Source organism: Nicotiana sylvestris, chromosome 3 (genome assembly GCF_000393655.2).
Source record: "Nicotiana sylvestris chromosome 3, ASM39365v2, whole genome shotgun sequence".
NCBI lineage: Eukaryota > Viridiplantae > Streptophyta > Magnoliopsida > Solanales > Solanaceae > Nicotiana > Nicotiana sylvestris.
The window spans coordinates 123,569,801-123,585,959 of record NC_091059.1 but is presented as its reverse complement, the minus strand read 5'-3'; the positions used below and the strand labels follow the sequence as shown (position 1 = coordinate 123,585,959).

General features: G+C 34.8%; 1 protein-coding gene across 1 annotated transcript; it reads right to left on the bottom strand.

Annotated features, from left to right (window-relative positions):
- Positions 1–8,202: 8,202 nt before the first annotated feature.
- On the bottom strand, positions 8,203–13,148 carry LOC104230117 (DEAD-box ATP-dependent RNA helicase 7-like). The gene is made up of 14 exons (XM_009782858.2): positions 12,563–13,148; positions 11,714–11,848; positions 11,485–11,625; positions 11,265–11,376; positions 10,992–11,062; positions 10,630–10,784; positions 10,415–10,526; positions 10,046–10,147; positions 9,902–9,962; positions 9,647–9,815; positions 9,468–9,564; positions 9,293–9,387; positions 8,995–9,128; positions 8,203–8,810 (listed from the first exon to the last, which is right to left on the bottom strand). Exons 1-14 carry the CDS (start codon positions 13,040–13,042, stop codon positions 8,626–8,628), a joined length of 2,049 nt encoding a protein of 682 aa, XP_009781160.1. The 5' UTR covers positions 13,043–13,148; the 3' UTR covers positions 8,203–8,625.
- Between the last annotated feature and the right edge of the window lie 3,011 nt (positions 13,149–16,159).

The following is a 16,159-nucleotide window of genomic DNA, read 5'->3' as shown; positions in this document are numbered from 1 at the left end:
ATATCCTTTGCTATCCCTTTTGAGCCTGTGTTACTTTTCTTTGACTACCCTCTTTTGGAATCAAGCTTAGAGTCGAAAAAAAAATTCATGTCCCAAGAGTACAAACTGGGGCAATTCTTAGAAAGTGCAGAGAAAAAAAAGAATTATCAAAGGTCCATGCCCTCAAAAATAGAAGCTGGGGCAAACAAAAAAAGAAAAAAGAAAACAAAAAAAAAGAGAAAAAAAAAGAAAAAAGGAAAAGAGAAACAGAAAGAAAGATGAAAAATAGTTTAGGTCAGATGTTTGAACTATGTTCGACCTGATTCCTTAAAAAATAAGGATACATAGGCAGCCTCACGGTTCGGTCCAACCAAATAAAAATTTAGAAAAATAGAAAAATCCAAAAATCCCCAGCATCTGAAACTGGGGCAAAAATTTTATTTCATTTTTGAAAGAGTCGATTCCAAGAGTTGTAAGTCTACAACCCCTCATTTTGAGTTTATTTTGAGCCTTCATGCCGACCTTTCTTTCCAACCCTATCCAAAAACCTTCCAAATAAAGACCTCTCGATATGCCTTCAAGAATGCCAAGAGAATCATGCAATGAGCAACGATTGTCACATGACGTAGAACACCGTCGAGTTTCTCACAAAAAGGGAAAGAAAAAGGAGAGAGTCTTATAGTGAAAACCCTCACGGGCACTGTAAGACGATGGTAAGCAGAGATGAATAAATGAGAGAGACTTGTTGGTGAAAACCCCTTGGGGCACCACTAGTCGAAAGTGAGTCGCGAAGATGATGCAAAGAATTGGCACGAACAAGCTCGACCTCAAAGCTCATAAGAATGACAAAAGGGAAGATTGGATTAGTCTGATAGATCAGGCCGTTAAGTCCAAAATGCATGTCATGACCATCAAGGCTAGTTATTGAAGAAAAAAAGAAGAAGAAAACTCTTCCTTCTGTCCTTCCGACAGGGGGCATTTCTTGTTAATATTGTTTCTTTATAACATTGTATCCTTCCCTCTGAGTTAGTCTTTGTCAAAACAAGCAAGAAAAGATTTCAAAATCTGCTACCAGCTTTTCAGTTGTACAAAGTAAATTTGGCCAACAAACTCAGTTGTTAATGTCAACATGCCTTGAGAATTCATACAAAGGCTCCCCCCAAAGACTCTTGTCAGCCTGCTTGGTGCAAACAAAGATAACTTGTGATTCTCTCTGACAGACAAATTGCTCAAAAGCAGGAAGTCATTCAAGATATCAGAAAAGATCATCTAAGAAAAGATCTCCAGTTGGGATAATGCTGATTGAACCAGAAATACAATGGTACCGGGTGTGAAACAATTAGGGTTAATGTAGAGCAAAAGTCTCTTGAAGCCGACTCAAGTTGATCGAGCAAAAGCCAAGCTACTCAAAACTCAAGGCCACAAACCGACCATCACTTGCAAAACTGACAAAATTTTCTTTGTTTGAAACAGGAACAAAGCAGTGCAAGGAAAGAGGTTCCAAGAAAAATGAAGGGAAAAGAAAAGAGAAAAAAATAAAGGGAAAAAATTAAAAAAAAGCAAAAAAAAAAAAGAAGACAAAGAAAAGAAGAGAAGAGCAGACGAAGGAAAGTTCCTCAAATTTTTGCCTTTATTTGTCTTGTTAATATGCATAAAGTCATGCCATTGCTCTTTACATTTTCCTCCTAGGGTAATATGTCTAATGAATTTTCCTCCCAATAAAATCTTAATCTGATGAATTTTTCTCCTAAGATAGAAGACCTAGTCTAACGAATTTTCTCCTAGGATCAAAATCTTAGTCTGACGAATTTTTCTCCTAAGATAGAAGACCTAGTCTGATGAACCTTCTCCTAGGATCAAAATCTTAGTCTGATGAATCTTTCTCCTGAGATACAAAAAAAGTGAACTAGTCTGATGAACCTTCTCCTAGGATCAAAATCTTAATCTGATGAATCTTTCTCCTGAGATAGAAAAAAAAAGTGACCTAGTCTGATGAACTTTCTCCTAGGATCAAAATCTTAGTCTGACGAATTTTTCTCCTAAGATAGAAGACCTAGTCTGATGAACTTTCTCCTAGGATAGAAATCTTAGTCTGATGAATCTTTCTCCTAAGATAGAAAATCTTAGTCTGATGAACTTTCTCCAAGGATAGAAATCTTAGTCTGATGAATCTTTCTCCTAGGATCAAATCTTAGTCTGACGAATTTTTCTCCTAAGATAGAAGACCTAGTCTGATGAACTTTCTCCTAGGATAGAAATCTTAGTCTGATGAATCTTTCTCCTAAGATAGAAAACCTAGTCTGATGAACTTTCTCCTAGGATATAAATCTTAGTCTGATAAACCTTTCTCCTAAGATACCAAAAAGAAGTAGAAGAGAGATCTAATCTGATGAACTTTCTCCTAGGATAGAAATCTTAGTCTGATGAATCTTTCTCCTAAGATAGAAAACCTAGTCTGATGAACTTTCTCCTAGGATATAAATCTTAGTCTGATGAACCTTTCTCCTAAGATACCAAAAAAGAAGTAGAAGAAAGACCTAGTCTGATGAACTTTCTCCTAGGATAGAAATCTTAGTCTGATGAATCTTTCTCCTAAGATAGAAAACCTAGTCTGATGAACTTTCTCCTAGGATATAAATCTTAGTCTGATGAACCTTTCTCCTAAGATACCAAAAAAGAAGTAGAAGAGAGACCTAGTCTGATGAACTTTCTCCTAGGATAGAAATCTTAGTCTGATGAATCTTTCTCCTAAGGTACAAAAAAGACCTAGTCTGATGAACTTTCTCCTAGGATCAAAATCTTAGTCTGATGAATTTTTCTCCTAAGATAGAAGACCTAGTCTGATGAACTTTCTCCTGGGATAGATGTCTTAGTCGGATGAATCTTTCTCCTAAGATACCCAAAAAAGAGAAAAAAGGCCTAGTCTGATGAATTTCCTCCTAGGATTAACGTCTTAGTCTGATGAATCTTTCTCCTAAGATAGAAAACCTAGTCTGATGAATTTTCTCCTAGAATATTTTGAAAAAAAAGAAGAAAAAAAAGAAGAGGAAGTTTGGATTTGAAAGAGAGGGGTCAATTTTTAGTTTTCTTAAGTTATCAATGCTTAGTTTTCTTGAAATCAGGGGTCCCGCCTGGAGAATATGGTCAGTCTTTACTTTAGTCAAGCTTAGTTTATAGTTTTCCTAGTCTATTCTTTAGTTTACTATCATCATTGCATCAATAGTACAAGTGGTTTACAATTTTGCTAACAACTCACAAATCTCCCTAGTGCAAACTGGGGCAGAAAAAATTTCTTTTGTTTTATCTGTTTTGTCGTAATCAGGCGCTCACCTGGAGAACAAGGGAAAACAGCTCAAGTTTCGAGGAAACAGTTCGACTTTCAAGGAAAAATGGTTCAAGGTGCAAGGGAAAACAGTTTTAAGTAACAAGAGAAAACGGTTCAAGCTTCGAAGGAAGACATGTCAAGTTCAGCAATCAGGCGCTCACCTGGAGAACAAGGGAAAATAGTTCAAGTTTCAAGGAAAAACAGTTTTACGGAAAACAATTTGAGTTTCAAGGGAAAGTAGTTCAAGTCTCAAAGGAAAACAGTTCAAGTTAGAAGTAGCAGAAGCTCGCGGCAAGAAGGCGAGTCACCAGACGAGATGATCAATGGAAGTAATCTCAGTCCAGAATTTTTTAAAAAACAAAACAAAACAAAAAATAAATAATAAGAAAAGAAAAAGGAAAAAAAAGGAGTGAAGCCAAAATACAGAAGCTGAAACAAGAGGCGGATGGCTCAAGACATGACTGAGGTCACAAACACTGCATGTCCGGTTTTGATCCAAAAAGCTAAAGAAGAACGAGCTAGCACCTGCAGCTAACAAGCGCCGAGGTTCAAATCTAAAGTCTGCATGAAGAACCATTCAAGAGTCAAGATCAAGCTTCAGAAGACTTATAGATAGGAATCTTGTAACTCGTAGTTGACAGGCTTAGCTAGTCTTTTTCATGTTTTGATTTTTGATGTAATAACGAGACCACGGACCGGAACCTCGGCGGAATGACACCTCGACTGGCTCTCCACCTCGGTATACTCCATCATCTCACTCACCTTTGAACTACACGTGGCCTGATTCCTTTATAGCCAAGGATATGTAGGCAGCTCAGATACCAGAGCTCGGTCACATTCCCATCTCTCTTAGTTTTAGTCTCTCCAAATAAGGGTCGGGTCAAAAAACCTCTTTAGTCGTTGTTTGTCTGAAAATACTTCGTCTTTCCAGTCAAAGAGGGTCAGCTGTAGACATGTGATTTTTGACCCTCCCCAATATTTTTCATTTTTTAGCACATAAATATTTAATTTAGGCTTAATATAGCTATTTCAACTCATTTTTACTCTTTTGCTTTATTTATCACAAAAAATAAAAATTACAAAAAAATATTTTAGTTTACGTATTTTTCGTAAATTTAAATAAAAAAATATACAAAAATAGTACCTTATCTTTATTTTTATATAATCTTGAAAACACAAAAAATAGTTTTATGTTTTATAGTTCAATTAATTAAAGTTAATTTTATATTTTTATATTATAATTGTACATAATTTTGGAAGGAGGAATTAGTTTTAGGTCGGTTTGTCCCGTCTTTATAAATTTTGTAGTCCATTATTTTAGTCTTTGACCCAATTCCCTAGCTCATAATTCCTAGGCCCATACCCCTAACTAAATCTCTACCCCTATATAATAGTACCTAACACCTAAATATACACACACCAAAAAAAATGCCCCTCCCCTCTTAAAATCATTTGAGCTTTCATCTCTTTCGGAACAAAACCATAGAGTGATTCCAAAAAATCAACTTGAAAATCTAGCCGCTGTAAAAAGAGAGATTAGGCAACAATTGGAGGAGAAAGGTAACCCAGCAATTTTAGATCCATAGAGCCGCAGTTTTCTTTTTTTTCTCAAAAAATACCATCTTCATAGCTCCCTTTTCTGTTAATCACCATTAGACACCACTGGTTTTTAGCGATGTAAAACACACCACATCACCACCTTGGGCCTCTATTATTATTTCAAATATTCTCTGATTGATTAAAGCTTTTGTTAGTTGAGCAAAATTCTTTGGGTTTGAGGTTTCAAATGCTCGATTTGAGCGATAAGGAGGTGGAAAAATTGTCCGATTCTGGGTTTGAGGTCTCAGTTAAGGGTGGTTCGAGAGGTTTGGTTTGCGGTATATGTTCGAAACTTTGGTTAATAGTTTCTACTGCTCCTGTGCTACAAAAATGGTTGGCATCAGATTTCATAATATAAAGGTCCATCTTTTATTTTATTATTTTTTTTAACAAGATTGTTGTTTTGTTTATTTCTCCTTAAGTACATATCCTACTGTTTCCTTGACTTATTAGGCGTTTTGCCTTATTTTAACTTAAGTATTTTATTGCTTATTTTTGTTTGTTTTGTGTTGTGTTTATTCGTTTCATATGAACTTAGCTTAATGCCATGTACTATTGAGATTATTTTAACTTAATGTTTAAGTGAATATGTGTTATACTTGTGCTTTATTTAAGCAATTCCATAGCCTTCTATTTTTTTCGTTCTAGTATTATTTAGTATCTCTAAGATTTAAACAATTTGATAATGGAAGAAAGAATGAGCTTTGAGAATAATTTATTAGTTTAATTTTCATCTGCTATACTGGACGTTCTTGTTAGCGAAAGGTATGATTAAAGGTTTATAGTTTCTTTCACTACTATTAGCACGACTAATTCTAAGAATTAATTGTAGTTTTGCTTTATCTTTGGATAGTGATTAGCAAAATTGATATTGTTCATAATTTTTAGTTAAATCAAGCATTCCCTTCACTATGACAATTCCATAATACCTGAACCTTGCAAGAGTCCCAAATCTTAGGATAATGGAAATCACGAACGCGTAGTTGCTTTAGGCGCGTTATTTTAATGACTTACCTTCCTAAACTCGGGTGCGCATTTATGTGACCAAAATCCAAATTTCAACGATGTTAAAATATGTCAAAATCATGGGTGCATTTATGTGATGTGGTTCGAGACGTATTTTAATAACATTGCAATTTTCTGTAGAAATGAATAAAATCGGTTAAAAGTCAAAATTTGCACATAGGTTCATAATCGTTTAAAATTAGATAATAAAGCCGGATATAACAGTTGAGCGACCGTGCTAGAACCACGGAACTCGGGAATGCCTAACACCTTCTCCCGGGTTAATAGAATTTCTTACCCGAATTTCTGGTTCGCAGATTGTAATACAGAGTCAATATTTTCCTCGATTCGGAATTCTAAACCGGTGACTTTTGACACTATAAATTATCCCAAGTGGCGACTCTGAATCTTTTAACAATAAATCCCATTTTGATTATCCTTTAATTGGAAAACTCCTTTATACCCTTTCCGGAGTGTAGGAAAAAAGGAGGTGTGACATATGTTTGCAGTACAGAGTATGACTTTAGAGTTTGAAGGAAGTTGTATTAGAGAAGTTGTATTAATTTTTTTAGAGAGGGAAACTCTCACGTCTTTTTAAAACTTTTTTGTGTTTTACTTCCCGTGATCTGGACTTTGAATCATTCTTAAACCTGTAATGTCTAAATATCAAGCACTCGTTTGACGGGAGGAATTAGAAAATAGAAATATCAGAAAACAAGTTTTCTATAAGATAATATAATGATTCGCTGGAGGGATCAGGACAAATCCAGTTTGCTTTTCTCTAATATGCTTTTTTCTATTACTTACACTTTGTTTGCATGATTGTTACCATTGTATTGTATTATATTGTATTGTTATTTAAAATAATATTTATTTTGATTGTTATTTAATATTAGTTATATTGTATTATTAAATATGTTATTCTGAAACAATAAAAGACCCATTTTAAAACAACAGATTTAATGTTGTGGAATTCTTTCTTCTTCTTTTTTTCCAATTATGTCCTTACTTATTACTCCATAATTATATTTTACCTTTTGCTTTTTTATTTAATTCCAAATCTCGAATCGATTGACCTATCTTATCTTCGTCCATCTCCTATAATGCTGTCCTTCTCATCCAAATCTCTGTTGGTTTCTTTGTCTCTTTTCATTGTTGATTTCTTTCTTCTTCTTCTTTTGGCTAATGATATTTAATCTTTTCCTTCAGTTTTTTGCTCTTATTTCTAAACTAAATAATTGGTGACAAAATTAGTAGAGAGATTTTCTTAAATTATTTTTATGCGTAATTCTTGATGAATTTAATATTTAGTTGAGGCATTTTAGTAATATGATACTTCAAACCAAATGACAAAATGTATTTGCAAGCTATTCAATCTATCCAAACGTTATATCCATAAATAATACAATGCAATACGATACAGTATAATATAATATATTATTAAATAATGGGTAACAATGATCCAAACATGACGTTAAAGTAGTCATTAGACTCTGGAGCTACTGTTCTAATTACCAACGCCCCAAAAGAATATACAGTAAGTTATGAAGAAAAACTACTAAAAAGAGGATGGCTTTTTCAACTCCTATTTTATTTTATTAACTTTAATTTCAAATACATTTTTTTTGGAAAAAAAATAAAAACAAAATAATCATATTTACAACTGGTGATGGAAGAATAGTCATAGTTTCAAAAGTAATCGAAATTTAGCCACCTTTTCGTATAAAGATAAAATCTAAATAAACTAAATAAAGACACCCTTAAAAATTCGGAAATATTCCAGCATAATATGCTGAAGTTCGAATATTTTACATATGAGCTTCCAGCATAATGTGCTGGAATATAATATGCGGGAAGTTTATATGCAGGAGTTCCATAATCCAGCATATTATGCTACAAACTTTCCGTGTGCTGGAGTTACATAATATGCTGGAAGTTTATATACATAGAGGCTCTATAATCCCACATGTTATGCTGAAACTTTTCGTGTTTCAACAAAATAGTGGTTATTTTTTAATGACTTTGCAAAACCGGACAATTTTTCAATTACCAATCCGAAAACTGACTATCCCATGCTATTTTCACTTTCTTCCCTTTTTTCCATTTCAACTTACGTAGCGTTCAGTTATTTAAAAGCACAAGTCTGGTAATTAAATGCTTACATTTTGAAGTGCTGCATCTTTTCTTTTTCTGACAAAAAGAGTAGTGAATAAGTTAGCGAAAGGAACTTGCTAGTATTGCTTTATTGCATGCCATACCGAATCTCATTCTCTGCTACTTCAGGCTATTGGATCTATCCAAACAAAAAAATGCATGATCATTGATCAGCACTCCACTTCTTTTCTGTCAAAAAAATGAATTACATTTGCATTGATTGCATTCTGCTTGATAACAATAACAAGAAACGCGATGTCTAAACTCTAAACTCCCCTATTATGGAAAGAAGTATTACATTTATGATATCGTTTGACTAGGATTCAGCAAAGCTGTTACGTTAAAAATCGAAGCTGAAAGAAAATTGCCTTCTATGAAGAGAAGGCCAACAAGCAAAAAATAAATAAGACGTACAATTGAACCTACATGTGGAAAATACAATGATCATGTTCCGTAAACAGCAGCCGCAATATACATTTTTCTTCATCATCGCAAAATTTTGAACCCGTAGGGGCAAACAAATTCATGTACAGTCAACTGTTCGGATAAACTGTTTGTCTTCTTCACCATCTACGGCCGAAGTTTCCGCGACCTCTTCCACCTCTGCCTCCGGAAAAGCGACCACCACCTCTCCTGTCATAGAAGCCACCACGACCACCACCAAATCTTCCACCTCTTGCCTGGTCTTTCTCTTGCAACCGAGGCAGTTCTTTTACTACCTCTAAGTTTACACCTTGGGTATTCTTCCCTGCAAAGCCCCACCGGGGTAACGGCAAAATCAATGAGATCAAAGCTGGCACCAATTTATCACTGATTATGGGGTTGCTTGAGTATATATGGGTATAAGACACAAACTATGATGAAGGCTCTAGAATAGAATTTTGTTTGGATGATTCTCATCTATTTCAATTACGGAAAATGAAGAAACATACCTGCTAGAAACATATCCAGGTCATCAGCAGATACATCAAAAACCGCGCCCTTTCCATCAGCTGTCAAAGTAAGACCTTTGATTGATTCAACCTTGTCCTCTGGTAGGAACCTCCGCAAAACATTATATGCAAAGCTGCCATCATATTAACAAAGCAGAAAAGATCAACAGAGGAATTATTCAACAGAACAGCAGCAGGCTCTGTCCATAGCGGCTTTCACTGAGCTTCATCGTCATGGTATGACTTGTTAATTGGAGAAAGTAAGAAAAGCATTTAGTGACATGGTTTAAATACTCACGAAGGTGCAAATATGGGCCTCCCACACTCGAGAAGTAGAGTAACACAGTTCTCCATGGAAGAAAGAAGCGACCGAGTCTTGATCTCAGAGTAGCCCTAGAAAGCAAGAGACCAGTCTAGTCAACCATAAGGCCCTTGGTTTCAACACCATACAAATATTGAAGAGAAATACTTACAGCTGCCTTGGCAAGTGCCTTGGCAAGCAATTCTGCTGGTGATAGTTCAGAGGTGTTTAGAAGTTCCTCAGCAGCAGCCTTGAAAGCAGGTATTACACTACAGAGATTTGCAAGCAAATGGAAATGATAAAGCAATGGTAGATTAAAAAACCAACCAAATGCACAAATGAAAAACTTACCTATCAGAAATTTCAGCAACTGCTTCTGCTGCTTCCTTCCCAGCCGCTTTAGCAACATCAGCGGGCTGTGGAGCAGATAGATGCTCGAACTTCACACCAGATTCTCTTTCAATCCTAGAAATGTTGGACTTCTTAGGATCATAAAGCATTACCGCCACACCAGTATTTCCTGAATGGCATAACAAACAAATATAAGTAAGAATGTCCCTGAAGTCCAGTGATCAAAGGAAAGCAATTCCAACATCAGCATCTCACCTGCCCTTCCTGTCCTTCCAGATCGATGAATATACGCTTCGACGTCGCGTGGAGGCTCACACTGACCATACATGTTAAATTCAGCATTCAAATAACCGATAAGGTTGAGCATCAAAGTCGAATATGAATTTAGTCGTATCAAACCTGAATAATTAATTGAACGTCGTCAATATCCAATCCACGGGCTGCTACATTTGTCGCCACTAATGTCAGGAATTTTCCTGATCTGAATCCAGAGAGTGTAACCTGGAACAGCATACAACAATCAGGGAAAGAGTTGTTAGTTGAGAATTGACCATAAATATAAAATTTGTTGAAGGAGTCGAGGAAAGTGACAAACAGTCAACTTATGCAAAGTCCTGTTAGGTTTTTATATTCTTATACATCAACAACAGAAGGCGATTACTTCTGGAGAAACTCTCATCTTCTTGAAGTGCAAATTCATCAAAAGGATAGCGAGAAGAATGGCGAAAGAGGCACACCAGAATAAAACTATTTTAAACAAAACTTTACCTCACGCTGGGACTGTTGTATCTCTCCATGCAAAGCACGTGCTCCCGGCAATAAGCCGGCTAGCTCAGAAGCATAACCCCTTGTTTCAGTGAAAATAATAGTGCGGCCACCACTGATATTTCAAGGAAATAAAGAATGTTGGAGAATGAATTCATAAGTTGATTGTCATTCTAAGAATTAGAAAGGACAGATACTAAAAAAGAGATACAACCAACCTGCTGTAGCAGCGAATAATATCAGGAATCAGCTGAGTTCTGGCTGAACTAGAGCATGGTATAATGATATGTCTCACATTCTTACTGGCCTTCATTTTCTCATCACCAACAAGATCAGCTGTTTTCTTATCAGGTTTGAGAAACTTATAAGATATCTGCCACCAAACACAGATCACTATTCAAGAGGGAAAAACTGCAAGCTTAGGACACAAGTTGTATATCTCCGTTCACCCCAAGGTCGCCTGTTTTCCAAGCCCCGGAAAAAGAAATTTGTTTAACTAAATAAACGAAGGGGTAAAAATATTCCCAGGAGGAGAAAACACTGATTCGTAGTTATAAAAAAGGAGAGATAATGAACTAACATGCTTCACCCAGCTTGGCAAAGTGGCACTGAAAAGAAGTGTTTGAACTTGGCTTGCATCTTCTACCTTGCCTTCAAAATTCAAAAGAGAAAGGAGAAGAGTAAGCATAACAAAATCATTAACCATAGGATGGAAAGATCCCTGGAAATGACATTTAAAGCATAGGCAAATTTCAGCTACCAAAGAATATCACAATGACGTAAGTGACAGCAGCGAATAAAGAGAAGATAAATGGTCAGAAAATGAGGGTAAGATAACCGCTGAATAGTATACCTAATATAAATTCCACATCATCAACAAAACCAATTTTCAGCATTTCATCAACTTCATCAAGAACACGGAACTTTAGAGACCTGAAATCAATATTTCCTCTTTCAATGTGGTCCTGCATCAAAATTCGTAAGGAGTGAATCTAAACTCTCTGAAGCATGAAAACGTAAACCTACAGCAAATATTCCAGAGTCACCTAACATAAGACTATTGAATACACTACCTTAACTCTTCCAGGAGTACCCACAACAATATCAACTCCTCGTTTCAATTGCACTTGTTGTTGTCCCATTGGAGAATTTCCATACAAACAACATGAAGTAAGCCCCACGGTCCGACCATAAACTTCAAAGTCAGCAAACACCTGTAATTAACATGAAGTGAGAAAAGAAAACTCATAGGTTACACATTCAGGGAAGCAGTCAACTTGGGCAAGGCCTCTAAAATAATACCTGAAGTGCCAATTCCCTAGTAGGTAAAAGCACCAAAACACAAGGAGCCCTCCCATACCCTGTTTTCCGAGACGCTTTAGTAGGACCATTTGTCAGGGACTCCAATATGGGCAACACAAAGGCCAATGTTTTACCCTGCAAATGTGGGAGCAAAAATTGAAGTAAAAATTGCTTGTTAGTGACGATTTAATCAACGAAATAATTACAAATATGTCACTCATTGTTGTTCTTATGATAATAGAACAAAAGTGGGTACTGTTCATTTATCATAATGGCAAAGTAATGGACAAAAGTTGTTATCAACTCTCTTGTTTTCAGAAAACTCATTTTAGATATATAATTCACATCAAAAGAGCAACTTGTGTATCTTACAGTAAGCCTCTAACAAATGGAGCAACAAAATGTGGGACATGAAACCACATAAACAATGCAGCAGAAGATCACCAAAAAAGCAAGCTACTTTTTCGTAGGTTAGGTGGTCAGTGAACAGCACAGGAATGAGAATCACATAAAAGAACTAAGGTTCTATCCCCCCCCCCCAACACCCCAAGAGCCAAATGCATGTTTAGATGGTTATAGATGACTTGCCTAATCTTAATTTCCAAGGAAAGCATGGACATGGGTTATTGCATTCGGGGTTAGAATTTCCAAATGCCACAAACTAAACAGCCCATAATCAAACCAGTAAACATCAAGAGACCTTCAAATCTTACATGACAAGTTGCTATGACAGCCAGATTTTTGAAATATCAGCATGCAACTTTAAATTTACTAACTGAACACAAAAAAATAGTAATAAAAATTAAGAATTTTAATTTCAGAAAGGTAATAGCAAAGAGTATTGCACACCTGACCAGTGCGAGCTCGACCAACTAAGTCATTTCCATCAAAGATGGTATCAAAAGTCATAGCTTGAATAGGAAAGAGCGCTTGAATACCCTTAGCAATCAAAGCCTCTCTTAAAGGCACAGAAATCCTAAAATTAGACAAAGCGTTAGGATCCTCCTCTTTCTCCTCCTTTTTCTCCTCATCATCATCATTCTCCACCAATTTAGCCTTTTTCTTCTTGTCATCCCCATTCAAATTACTCGGCTCCAGTATCTCCGAACTATCATCGTCCTCCTCATCATCCAAGTTTAAATATTTTCGCTTCTTATCTTTCTTCTTACTCTTCTTAAGCTCTTCTGAATCAGACCCAGAATCAATCTTGGTCTTTTTCGACTTTTTAAGGGTGTCGGCGGATGACCCTTTTTCGCTCTTCTTCATCTTCTTCTTCAGCTCTTTCGGCTCTTCAGACCCCATTGTTTCACTTACAACAAGTGCAGGCATGAAAAAGGTTTTGTTAAGCTTGGAGGAAGAGAGGAAAGGGAGGAGATGCTGCAAATGGTGTGGCAGTTAAGCTGCAATAGCAGGAGGAGGAAAGAGGAGGAAACTTGAGTTTAGGGTTTCTTATTTATAGGGTTTGGCGGTGGGATCGCTTCGAAGCCGTTGGATTGCAAATGCGTCCTGAGTTTAATTGCTTATCGTCCGATTTTTAAAACATCCCCAACTTCGCGGGAATACTTTGACCATCAGCTCCTTGCTAATTGCCACTCTACTACTCTAGTACTAGTATTTTATTTTTATCAAGTGTATGAATTTCCTTCTAGTTAAAGTTAAAATTTTCGTGTTTTTTATGTGTTTGATTATGAAAGAAGTGGAGATAAATACAAGTAGCAATATTTTAGAATGAAGATTTTGATTTAAATTAAATCCTACTTGAACTGCAAAATTTCTTTTATTAAACTTTTATTTTGATAGTGTAAGAAGAAATTTACACTTATGATATATATAACTTACAGGAATTTTTTGTGCCGAATATAAATTATATAGGAATTATAATGCAGGAATTAGTAATAAAAAATTATTTTTTATTAAATAGTTGGTTCATCGCACTAAAATTAATACAATTATATCATGTAAAATATTTAATTATTTGATTCTTGCTTAAAGGATGGTAGGACTTAGGACGCAAACTAAAGATCGAACTCCTAAATTAAATTAAAAGGCAATCAGTTTATAATTATAATCTTTGATGCTTGACCGTTATTAGCTTCTAGGAGAAAGACAATGGTAATTTTATCCGGTTGGTGCTTTATATATGAATAAGTTATTTCACGTTATTGGTGACATAAAATAATATAGCAATTGGTGTATTAAGTTATATAAGATTTAATTATACGTGATTTAAATTACAAACCAAGCATTGAATAAAGTTATACCAAATTTTTATATCATAATTATTTCATCTATTCTTCAAACCAAACAAGTCATCAGAATATCGTTTGAAGGAATGAGATGGTGCCTTGACTTATTAACTAACTTTTGAGGTTGTTACGTGTAAAGTGTCAATTCATTATTTGGTCCTTTACAAAATGTCATTTTGCTTTGAGTATATTTCAAATTGTCATTTTGGTTTATGACCCTTGTGGGGCCTACAGGCCATCCAAGTCAGCATTTCTGATTGTGTTGGAAAATTGGTGCAAATTGAAGGGCCTCATTGCAATTAAAATATTATTAAACCATACATCTAGGAAAACGATGAAAAAGAAGCCAGCAAATTTCCTCCATCAGTGATCAGTCCAAGCTTCCCAAAACTTCCAATGCGTGAAACAATAGCTGCATTGAGTTCATAGATGTCTGGGTAAGTAATACATTATTTCAACTTTTGTTTTTTTTATTATTGTTTTTATGAAATTTTTTGAGGAGGAGTACTCAAAGAAGAAGATGAACAAGAAAAGATATTTGATTGTTGAAGCAGGAAATTTGTATATTAACACTTATCTACAGGAGATTTGTGTTTCGAAGTAAAAGGTAAACCAGAAAAGAGATTTGACAGTGTAAGCCGGAGATTTATATTTATATTAAAAGCATGAAGCCCATAACTTAAAAGTTAAATTATAAAATACCTTTGACTTAATTTCCTTTTTATCAACTTAAGTAAATACATTTTTTATTAATAAAAACTAATGCCTACGAAGTAAACCAACGCTTCATACGCCTCTTTTGAAGAATACAACGAAGAGATGCCACCTTTTAGTTTATTCTCCAGAAAAATAAAAATTCCTATGTCTTTCTCAAATATAATTATAGAAGTGGAAACTTTTTAATTGAAAAGTTAAATTACTAAAATGCCCGTCTAATTAATCCAATTATCCTATTTATAAAAACTAAAAAGATAAACCCTGCCAACGGACCCCAACCAAAGGTTCATACGCTTTCACTAATGATCACAATCATTCCAAAGTTTCACCAAGGGATCCTATTTTTAGTTTACCAAGGGATCCTATTTTTAGTTTCTAATATGTGTTGCCTTTTCAAATAAGAAGACGAACATTATTGCTTAGATTTTTAAAATGAGAGCGAAGCCTTCATTATTGTTTCTCGCCTATTCACTCTGTATTTACTTTGGACGGGATTGTCTTGAAATCAAAATAGGTATGATCAGATTTAACTCATTGTTTTTCTTATAATTTATTCTGGTAAGCTTTTGGTTAGATACTTTATCTAATGTTTTTCAGTTACACTACTTATTTATTTTGAAAGTTAGAAATAATAAACATATTGCCCTACTATAGTTATTATTTAATAATGTTTAAGTAATCTAAATATGCTACTTATAAAAATATTAAACAATTAAGGAAGAAAAAGAATTGTTGCGTCCTTCCTCTGAAAGTTGTGTATTTCCAATTGTGTAAATAACTTTTCCTTCAAAATTAGTTTAGCAGTTGGCTGCCTTGAGGATTTTGTAACAAAAAAAAGCACGAAAAATAAATATTGTCTTTAAAAGGTTTCTGTCATTATTGATGGTAGAGTAATTTATCTATCTATCTATCTATCTCTCTCTCTCTCTATATATATAGGTGGGATTAGAAAAGATGACTTGGCACCTCTCATTGGCCAAGGATTGTATCTATCTTTTTTCTCCTTTTTTTGACCTTTTTCTCTACTTTTCATTTGTCTAATAATAAGATATATTGTTGTAGTTATAAGAACTCATTTATTACAAAACATTAAAAATTTAATTATAACTCCATAATGAATAAGGGAAGAGAGAAAACATTAGTTTCAAAACGAAAAGAAATCCGTTTTTTGACTTAGCAAAGGAAGGAAATTACAACTTTCTTTAATTTCTCAACCGTTACAACTTTCCTCCATAATAAAAAAGGAATGATACAATAGTCTTCCTTGCAACCTCCTCCTATTCAATCTTTTCTTGTGATGAATGAAAATTTTGGTGGCGAAGCCTCTATTAAGGTATAATTATTTACTTTCCTACTCAATATATTTTTTTTTATTGTACATTGAGATGTGATGAATGAAAATTTTGGTGGCGAAGCCTCTATTAAGGTATAATTATTTACTTTCCTACTCAATATATTTTTTTTTATTGTACATTGAGATGAG

What these genes read in the sequence shown, in the direction of transcription:
- LOC104230117 (XM_009782858.2), bottom strand. Translation starts at nt 13,042, where the DNA reads ATGCCTGCACTTGTTGTAAGTGAAACAATGGGGTCTGAAGAGCCGAAA. An exon ending in TGATGTGGAATTTATATTAG is followed by an intron (nt 11,063 to 11,264) that starts GTATACTATTCA and finishes TGAATTTTGAAG; the next exon opens with GCAAGGTAGAAGATGCAAGC. An exon ending in ATTATTCGCTGCTACAGCAG is followed by an intron (nt 10,527 to 10,629) that starts GTTGGTTGTATC and finishes TTGAAATATCAG; the next exon opens with TGGTGGCCGCACTATTATTT.